The sequence below is a fragment of the Nanorana parkeri genome, unplaced genomic scaffold, assembly GCF_000935625.1.
Source record: "Nanorana parkeri isolate BGI_ZX_2015 unplaced genomic scaffold, ASM93562v1 scaffold946, whole genome shotgun sequence".
Classification (NCBI taxonomy): domain Eukaryota; kingdom Metazoa; phylum Chordata; class Amphibia; order Anura; family Dicroglossidae; genus Nanorana; species Nanorana parkeri.
The window spans coordinates 447,983-458,181 of NW_017307214.1; the positions used below are offsets into that span (position 1 = coordinate 447,983).

General features: G+C 47.2%; 1 protein-coding gene across 1 annotated transcript in view; it reads right to left on the bottom strand.

Annotated features, from left to right (window-relative positions):
• Positions 1-1,471: 1,471 nt before the first annotated feature.
• Positions 1,472-10,199, bottom strand: part of PARD6B (par-6 family cell polarity regulator beta) — a 34,201-nt gene continuing 25,473 nt past the window's right edge. Inside the window, exon 3 of the mRNA XM_018566386.1 lies at positions 1,472-2,404. Coding sequence (XP_018421888.1) covers positions 1,569-2,404 — 836 coding nt within the window. The 3' untranslated portion in view covers positions 1,472-1,568. The remainder of the gene's footprint in view (positions 2,405-10,199) is intronic.

Consider the following 10,199-nt stretch of genomic DNA (forward strand, 5'->3'; position numbering starts at 1 on the left):
GGATACCACCTTGTTTTGGAGAGATCGCCTTACTTCCCCGATGCGTCTCTGGGACAGGAAGTGAGTAATATCTGATGGCACACAAACTTACAGGGGTACCATCTACTCCCTACCCTACTGAACAAAGTTTTGGCTTTACATATACTTACGACAAATCCCGGGAGCCAGGAAGCCAAGGCTCCTTAAAAATCACAGCTGGTGCCCAAGTTTTTAGTTTCTCTAGTTGTGAATGGCTCAAACAAAAACCCAGCTGGCTCCCGTATTTTACATTTGTCCACCTCTGCCTTAAAGTATATGTAAAGCCAAATCTTTAGCTTTGATGGTGTGCAGTAGGGTTAGAATCTCTGATCCGATTGCAGTTTACACTGGAGGTGTTTTTTTTCGCTAACCTGTCCTTATGACCAATGGCTCTGGTACAAAAACGAATTGGGGGAAAAAAAACATTTGAGTAGTCACAAGAAGAGGTCAAATCATCCAATGGGTAAGCCTGCTCTGGTAACGAGAGGGGATACCCCCTTGTTTTGGAGAGATCGCCTTACTTCCCGATGTGTCTCTGGGACAGGAAGCGAGTAATATCTGGTGGAACACCAACTTACAAGGGTACCATCTACTTCCTACCCTACTGAAAACAGTTTTAGGCTTTACATATACTTACGAAAAATCTCAGTGTTAAAACATTTTGCTTTAAAAACAAGGAGCTGTTGAACACCCTGGATAGTACCGCTCCTTCATAACTTATGTTCCCGTACCCTGTCATACACAACAGCACCACCCAAGTCTATATTCAAGCTGAGATTTGGTCTTCCCCCAGTCCATATGTGCTCTGGATTTGGATCCATATCTGTGCATGCATGCCTCATAGAGACATGATCAAATGTTTTTGGTAGGGTGGTTTATATCGTTTTTATAAATTTTAAACAATTATTGGGCTATGCTAGGTGGCCCTTTTTGCATACAATGATTAGTGGTGCTCTCCATTTGTAAAAAAAAAAAAGAAGTGATGCAAATTTTTAGGTTGCAGTTAAATAATTTCAGGAATGCTAAAAATTTACAATCTGTCCCGCCGACGCGGGTTAAATCATAAAAATCGGATATAATTATAATTTACAATTATTGGCTCATTACAGTAGCTGTGCTATTAGAATTGGCTTCAGTGACTCGCGGTCCGCCCCCCACAGCGACCCCCATGCCAAATCAAATGGAAATAAAGTGGTTATTGGCTAAAAAAATACAAAGAGCTACATTCTCAGAACACATCATGGTCGCTGCATCTGACAATTTGCACTTTTTTAAAGTGTCGATAAATAGCCAGAACCCGGCACAAAAACAGATCTTCCTTTTGTTCGTCTATGGAATGTAAAACACACACTTAAATTTAGTTTTTTCGTTGTCTTCCTTCATATCACAAAAATAGAATAGTAAGCTTGGAATAAGATTACAGTGGAGGGAATAAACTATACAATATATTTTCTTTAAAAAAAAAAAAAGATTTTGCATGTAGAATGTCACACAGATCGTAAGGTAACGAAAAAAAATATATGTGCAAGTGGCGGTTTGACGACCGCCGTTCACAGTGTGATTACGGTTCCATCTTCCTCTAAGATCTGAGTCTCGTGGTTATTGGAAATGAGGTCCAGGCTGCCTCTGCTGGCAGATAAGTGCATGGTGTAAGGTGGTATAAATCCGTTTTGCGGCGATTCGTGATAGGAATCATGATGCGTGAGGGAATCCAGGCTCTCTGAGGACGGGGCGGCCTTAGGGATCTGCTGCGGCTCGCCGGATTCCTCGATGATAATGTCCTCCTCGTCGCTATCCACTTCTTCAGGGTGGTAGTTCTGGATGAATTGCTGCGGCTGCGCGTTGCTGTACATGCTCGTGCTGCTGTCGGTGGACTGTCCAGAGCTGCCGGAGTTACGGCTGTTCCGTACCACGTTGTTTCGCTGGTTGGCCGGCCTGACTGTTATGATGAGGTTGTGACTGTTGGCGATCATCATGTCGGTCACTTGGTCCAGGGTCTTCCCAGACACTTCGATGCCATTGACCTCCAAGACCTCATCATTAACAGCAAGCAATCCAGTGCTCTGGGCCAGGCCCCCGGGAACCAGTCTAGAGATAAAAATACCAGGCACTTTCTCCAGGCCATGTGGCGTCACCCGAACGCTGGAACCATCCCGAATGTAGAACCCGAGGGGCTTGTCCATGCCGTGTTTGTAGAGGCGCACCCTGCGGTGGGTTTCGGGAAGGATGTCGACATCGATGATAGACGAAACCGGCCTGAAGTCACTCGGCATGCCAATGACCAGGTGCGGCTTCTTTTTGACGACGTCAGGCCGCAGCACCGTCTGAAGGACGGTCTTCTTTTTGGTTAAAGTATCTGTGCCATAGGCGCTGTAGTCCGCCTCCTCTGCAAAATGAGAGAAAGGAGAAATATTAGGATTTGTTATTTAGGACTGCAAGGAAATAAATTAATTCAATATAAAAATTCATAAAAAGAATTAACACGGATGACCTGAACACCATCGACTTGGCAACTGGCTCATGAAATCTCTCCACAGGGCTCCTCGAAAAGATATTAGTAAGCTTGAGAGTAAAAATGGACAGCCCATCTCAAACTATTACTCCTGGCAGCAATAACCATCACAAGTTTTACTTAAAAACCACACAATCCATATTATAAATGATGTATGAAGCTGGCACTGGTTACAAATCTGTGCTTGAAGGTGAAAGCAGCCGCCTCACAGTGAATGTCTCAAGCAAACTCCAACATCAGCTACCGAAACATAACTGAATGGATTTACACTAACAGCAACGCAAAGCTGGTTTTGCAGCACTTGTTTTGCTTTATGGCTTAGGCGGTGGTGTGAAAGAGGTTAGTAAAAAGCTAATTTTTCAGCTTGAAAGTTATACTGAACAATGAAATATGTAACGTGAGGAAGGAAGAGAGAGAGGCATGGAGGGCGGCCGCACGAGAGAGGCATGGAGGGGGGCCGCACGAGAGAGGCATGGAGGGGGGCCGCACGAGAGAGGCATGGAGGGGGGCCGCACGAGAGAGGCATGGAGGGGGGCCGCACGAGAGAGGCATGGAGGGGGGCCGCACGAGAGAGGCATGGAGGGGGGCCGCACGAGAGAGGCATGGAGGGGGGCCGCACGAGAGAGGCATGGAGGGGGGCCGCACGAGAGAGGCATGGAGGGGGGCCGCACGAGAGAGGCATGGAGGGGGGCCGCACGAGAGAGGCATGGAGGGGGGCCGCACGAGAGAGGCATGGAGGGGGGCCGCACGAGAGAGGCATGGAGGGGGGCCGCACGAGAGAGGCATGGAGGGGGGCCGCACGAGAGAGGCATGGAGGGGGGCCGCACGAGAGAGGCATGGAGGGGGGCCGCACGAGAGAGGCATGGAGGGGGGCCGCACGAGAGAGGCATGGAGGGGGGCCGCACGAGAGAGGCATGGAGGGGGGCCGCACGAGAGAGGCATGGAGGGGGGCCGCACGAGAGAGGCATGGAGGGGGGCCGCACGAGAGAGGCATGGAGGGGGGCCGCACGAGAGAGGCATGGAGGGGGGCCGCACGAGAGAGGCATGGAGGGGGGCCGCACGAGAGAGGCATGGAGGGGGGCCGCACGAGAGAGGCATGGAGGGGGGCCGCACGAGAGAGGCATGGAGGGGGGCCGCACGAGAGAGGCATGGAGGGGGGCCGCACGAGAGAGGCATGGAGGGGGGCCGCACGAGAGAGGCATGGAGGGCGGCCGCACGAGAGAGGCTGACAACTATATTCTGTGGTTGTTAGGGGTGGCACAGGCACTTTGCAGTCGTGTCTTTGCTCTTGAAGAATGGTTACTGGCAGATGGCACTGAGGAAGGTGGCAAGCACAGTAGCGTAGTAAGTTGTTAGGTACCGGGCAGGAAATATAGGGACACACATCCAGTGCTAAAGATGGATAATGATTAGTAGGAGAGACATCTAGGTTAGTCACATACATACAAAGTTATACAATTAGAGAATGACTGTTGGATTAATCAGCAGTCACCTTTACCCTATATGACTGGATATGACATCATGACTCAAGAAGGCCAAAAAAATTCAAGATCTGTAATAAAAGTGAGCTCACGGGTTGATAGTCAGTAATGAGTATGCCAGGATACCCATTTCCCAATACACAGGAGTGGCACGGTTACTTCACTTCCATAGATGGGAACAAAAATGTACCACATTAAATATTTGCGTACTTACAGCCTCCTCCTATAGTTTTTGTAAAGTTTTTGTCCGTTTTCCTGCATGAAAACCCATTTTGGGTATAACCCCCTTTCTTTCCTATGTGGATTGTGTTTATAAAGGGCCCATTTGCAACCGCAACTGCATTACAAAGCCCATAAGGGTGGCTGAATACAGCCCAAGCACAGCAAGTGTAGGGCTCGGGCATCACTTGCGGCGGCGAGGTGCCAGTTTAAGCGCAGTTCCAGGTTTCACCCGCTGTTCTTGGAGAAACACCCGACCGGTTATATGGACGTAGAAGTTTATCAGGCACTGCAGAAAGCTTACGGCGGCAAGCCCTCAGCAGCCGAAAATAGATTACGAGAGAGAACAGAAGTCCACACCTAGCTATAACTATAACAAAGATAACGGCCATCGTAAGGTTTGTACACGTGTGGGAACTTTTACATTCTGTCCATGTGATTAGGAAAACATTGCATGTGCAAACCTGTAAAGTACCAATTCTGTCATTTACTGAAAATGCAATAACAGGAAGGGAGTGTGGGGTCCGGGAATCTGAGCATGGGGGGGTAAGCGGAGATGGTTAAAGAACAGGTAAGGGGGCCTGTTTCTTCTCACAGGCCGAGACTGGACAATATCCACTCAGCTGGGGTCGTGCAGCACTGTGCCAGGATCCAGACATTCCTCAAAGTCTTAAATTCCCAACGCTAGCAATCTGACAGCAATGCCCCCCTCCGCCTCCCACCTGCCATTAACTGGAATCCCTACAGATGTCTACAGCTGGATCTCAGCCCAATAACTAGCAGGCTTCCAGTGTTGGCGTGTCCTTTCAGCTTTGGAGGAACCGCAACTCCAAGCATGTTACGGTCCATGTAAAGCCTGTCAACTGAGGGAACTCAAAATCCCGGGTAATTTTTGTTGTAAAGTAACCTTGAGAGGCATTTCTCTGATGTCTGGTCATATGACCAACGCCAAGGTATTGACCCATGTGGTCTGTGTAAATCCCACGAAAGGAGCAGCAGCCCCCTCCAATCCCACGAAAGGAGCAGCAGCCCCCTCCAATCCCACGAAAGGAGCAGCAGCCCCCTCCAGTCCAATGGACAAAGCAGCACCCCTCAAGTTAAGTTGAAGCCTGCGTTGGACTTGACATAAGTCAGCTAGACACTAGTTTGGCATGTCAATGAAGGGCTTTGCGTAAATAAATTATAATTACAGTTATCCGCAGCGGGACAAAGTGTAATCTATAATTATCACACTATAAAAAGTAATTCAAGTCAAATTAAGTTTCCACTTTGTACCCAAGACAACAGGAGTAAACTTTACAATAGGCCAAGACGAACTTTGTACACTGCACACATGCTGCAATTCCTGGCTTTACCTTTTTTTTTACTGGCATAACAGATTGGGAAATGGCAATATACTAACGGTGCCAGGCCGTGAAACCTTACTCCCAATCATCCATCATTCTGGCCACTTTGTTGGAAGACCTACCACCATCTTTTACAGCCCTACATGTTTCTCGGGGTAACCGCGGGGCAGCACAGTGGCGTAGTGGTTAGCGCTTCTGCCTTGCAGCACTGGGGGTCCCCGGTTCGAATCCAGGCTGGGTCACTATCTGCAAGGAGTTTGCATGTTCTCCCTGTGCTGGAGGGTTTCCTCCGGGTACTCTGGTTTCCTCCCACACTCCAAAGACATGCTAGGAGGTTAATTAGCTCCTCTCTAAGTTGGCCCTCTATGTATACCTGTGAGATAGACCTTGTAAGCTCCTTGAGGGTAGTAAACCGATTTGAATGTGCAACTATGTCAAGTGCTGCGTAAATTGTCAGCGCTATATAAATACCTGTAATTAATAAACCGTACAAGAACGGTGGACAGATAAATATATAAGTATAATAGTATATAAAAGTATAAGATAGATAATATATACAAGTCAGAATCCAGTACTGTATCCAGTAGGTCATTTTAGTAGCCAGCACTATTGGTATCTTGGTAAAACCTGAAAATGTAGGAGCCAGCTGTAATTTTAGGGAGCATTGGTTACCTGGCTCTGCAGTATTAATACACCCCTGTGGGTAAACCAAGACTCCTTTCAGGCCACATTACTAGAATGCCCCCTGGTTCACAAAGGGCAGCAACGCAAGAGGGTTCCAGCAGCCATTTTCACCCAGCATACAGGTGCAATCTATGGGGAGAAATTCTCTATGGAAACAATTGCAGTAGGAGGCAAGAAAGGTGATCCAAATACGAGGACAACTATTGTAAATGCTCTATTCACCTTAGATAGCCCAAAAACTTCCAGAAACCATCTTAAAGCTCATTTATAATGGGCCTTTAAAAAAAAAAAAAAATAGCGTTTCCACCTTCACATCATACGTAGAAATTTTCCCTCAGTGCACTGAAGAGGTTTAACTTTTCCAAGTCAATGGCAACGATGGGCTGGTAGAACATGGCTGGGACAGAGATGAAATGTAGTCTTCCTGAGCTATGGTTTGGTAGGACAAACGCAAAGCTGGGAACAATGCTAACCGATGACTACCGTGTTTCCCCAAAAATAAGACACCGTCTTATATATTTTTTTTTTGGCTCAATAAAAAACACACTGGGTCTTATTTTCGGGGTAGGTCTATTTTTTAATGTATTTTTTTAATGTTCAACAATCATCACTTATTCATGTAGAAAAGTCTACATGTATCATGTACAAAAATAGGGTGATCAGGGGTGCCGTAGCTTTCCAAGAGCAATTTGGTAACCAATCGCTGGCCAGAATGAGCTTAGAGCACTTTCATTATCGACTCCTAACAGGCGGAGTGCATTTGTTATCACTCCGTCTTTGACAGGAGCCGGCACTATAGAGGAGGCATCGGCTTATGCGGCTCTGCTCCCTCCGGTGCCGCCTCGCTTCCTCTAGCGCTGGCTTTGCTGGCACCGCTGATTCTCTCCTGCCTCTCCCGTGGCTCTTCAAGTTCCTCCTTATGCCACCACCGGCCCTGGGAATGGTCACAACTAGGTCTTATATTTTAGCAATTCCCCAAAAATAGTACTAGTTCTTATTTTCGGGGTAGGTCTTATTTTCAGGGAAACAAGGTATCAGCACAGAAAGCAAAGGAGGTTATACACTTTGATTTTTGGCAGAAACAGAAGGTATTTTATTGCACTTACTACATATTTAAAAAAAAAACTAATAGTATATTAAACACCCCAGAAGGGAGCAAATTGTTAAGGTTTACATACACATTAAAGGAGAACTATGGGGTTAAGGCTTTTCCCCATAGTTCTCCTTAGGGTAACGGGAGGACACAAACTAGCGTCCTCCCGTCACCCTAAGCTCAGTATACCGCGAGCTGTAGCTCCCTATATACTGAGACGCCGCAGCTGAAGCGGATCCCGACAATTATGTCTGGATCCGCCCAGCTGCGTGAGTGACAGCTGGCTCCGCCTATCTAGAGGCAGAGCCAGCTGTACCCGCATTTTTGGTTGCTGGGCCCCCAGTGCGTCCCTGCACCTTATTATGAGGAGTTGGCTACCTCCAGGTACACCTGCATGCAATTTATCGACTTCATTAATATGCTCACACTTGGGAGACTCAGATACATAGAGTTAGGACCACACTTTGCAGAGGTGCCTTGGAGCGGCGGTGCGGCTTCTACCTATTTAACCGCTGATTCTCTCCTGCCTCTCCCGTGGCTCTTCAAGTTCCTCCTTATGCCACCACCGGCCCTGGGAATGGTCACAACTAGGTCTTATATTTTAGCAATTCCCCAAAAATAGTACTAGTTCTTATTTTCGGGGTAGGTCTTATTTTCAGGGAAACAAGGTATCAGCACAGAAAGCAAAGGAGGTTATACACTTTGATTTTTGGCAGAAACAGAAGGTATTTTATTGCACTTACTACATATTTAAAAAAAAAACTAATAGTATATTAAACACCCCAGAAGGGAGCAAATTGTTAAGGTTTACATACACATTAAAGGAGAACTATGGGGTTAAGGCTTTTCCCCATAGTTCTCCTTAGGGTAACGGGAGGACACAAACTAGCGTCCTCCCGTCACCCTAAGCTCAGTATACCGCGAGCTGTAGCTCCCTATATACTGAGACGCCGCAGCTGAAGCGGATCCCGACAATTATGTCTGGATCCGCCCAGCTGCGTGAGTGACAGCTGGCTCCGCCTATCTAGAGGCAGAGCCAGCTGTACCCGCATTTTTGGTTGCTGGGCCCCCAGTGCGTCCCTGCACCTTATACTCTTTACAAACGAGACCGTATATCACCCCTATGACTTTTGTTTAGATCATCAAGTTGAGTAAACATTTATATACACAAAAAAGAATGCAGAACTAAAGCACGCTGCATAATGTCTTTGTCCTTATGTGCCCTTTACCATGGCAGGAAGACTCAGCACCTGCTGGTCATCTGCCAAATACACAATTGAAGTGTACATCTCAAGCTGGGAGTTCCAGAGACTCCATTATCTGCCGCACTAACAATGCCTCCTGTTATGCAGAGCCAAAACGGCCACCTTATTAAATATATATACCCCCCACCCGCATCAAGGACGGCCTCGTCTGGAGGTAGACGTTAAGTGAAGGTTGCCGGATGTCTAACCACTTACAAAAAAAAGGTCATATGATTTTTGTTTTTTCCTGTGAATGGGATACAGAATACAAATCAATGTGTTTAATTAAAATAAGTTATTTATTGCGTTGCATGTTTTTAGCTTGCTCAGAAAATGATGGTGATGTGGGCCCGCAAGATAATTTGGGGTGATTAGTCATTAGACCAAACATTGATGCAGTCCTGCCTCCAATTTACTGAACAGAAACACAGGTGACACCGAGTCGCCCTTTGCTACTTCGACTTCTAGCCAGGAGGACCCTGTCCGCATCAATGCCCTTACCTGGTGGACCCAGTACACAAAACTCCCAATTATGACTGGACTTCTGAAGTCTCTGAAGTGAAGGAGTCTGAACTTCCAGCAAACTAAATACACACAGCTGCTGTTTTATATGCAAAAGTACATATCTGCCCATCCAGTCCTGAGAATTGCACGGCCCTGCACATAGCACAGTGCTGCCTGGCAGGGCAGGAGACCCGATTTTACTTTAATTAGGACTTGAGCACCAGCTGCCAGGGGAGCAAGGAATACGGTATTTGTAGTATACTCCGTGCCCCACTAGCCAAATGAATGTTTAATCCAGAGAAAGGCAACCCTGGCACTGCAGCCGTTGCTTAACTACAAGTCCCATGGGGCATTGCAAATCTAAGCCACTGGAATGACTACCAGAGGCAAAGGCATGATGGCATTTGTGATTTCACCACAGCTAGAGTGCCAGGGTCGACTACCCCTGATTTAACCCATGCAGTGTAAGGGGGGACTTAGGGTGGAAAGACCCCACCGCATAATTGTAAAAGCCGGGAGCAGCGATGTTTATCTCCAAGCCCAGCAGACAGCTTCTTGCACTAAGGAAACGGGGACCCGGTCTTGCTGGAATAAAGCATACGTTAGTGAACACTGTGGGTTAATGCACACCGGGAACAAAAGCCACTTGTGTCCCCCTTCCCTGACTAATGATTACAAGAACAGAGCACAAGGGCCTCTGGCACAGATCCCAAACTCAGCATATGAATGACAGAAAATAATCTAAGCGTCAGCACCTCCCAACTCTGGACAGCTGGTTAATAAGTTTTAAACTTGACAGTCAGAACAGAATTCATGTCCAACTTCGAGGGAAAGTCGAAGCGTAAGAGTGCAAATAACTAACCATGTCCACTGCCCCCCACAACACCTGAAATTCAGCACAAATATTTTCCAGCAACTATACGCAAATAAAACGTGCCAACAAAATGTCCCTGCTTTGGATATGACCGACTTACGTTACCAATAGTTAACAGGTCAAGCTGCAACTGATATTCAACGCACACAAGATATTCAAGAATGATCGAAAATCTGGCCCACCAGTGCCCAGCACACAGCCAACCATGGCCCGCCAGTGCCCAG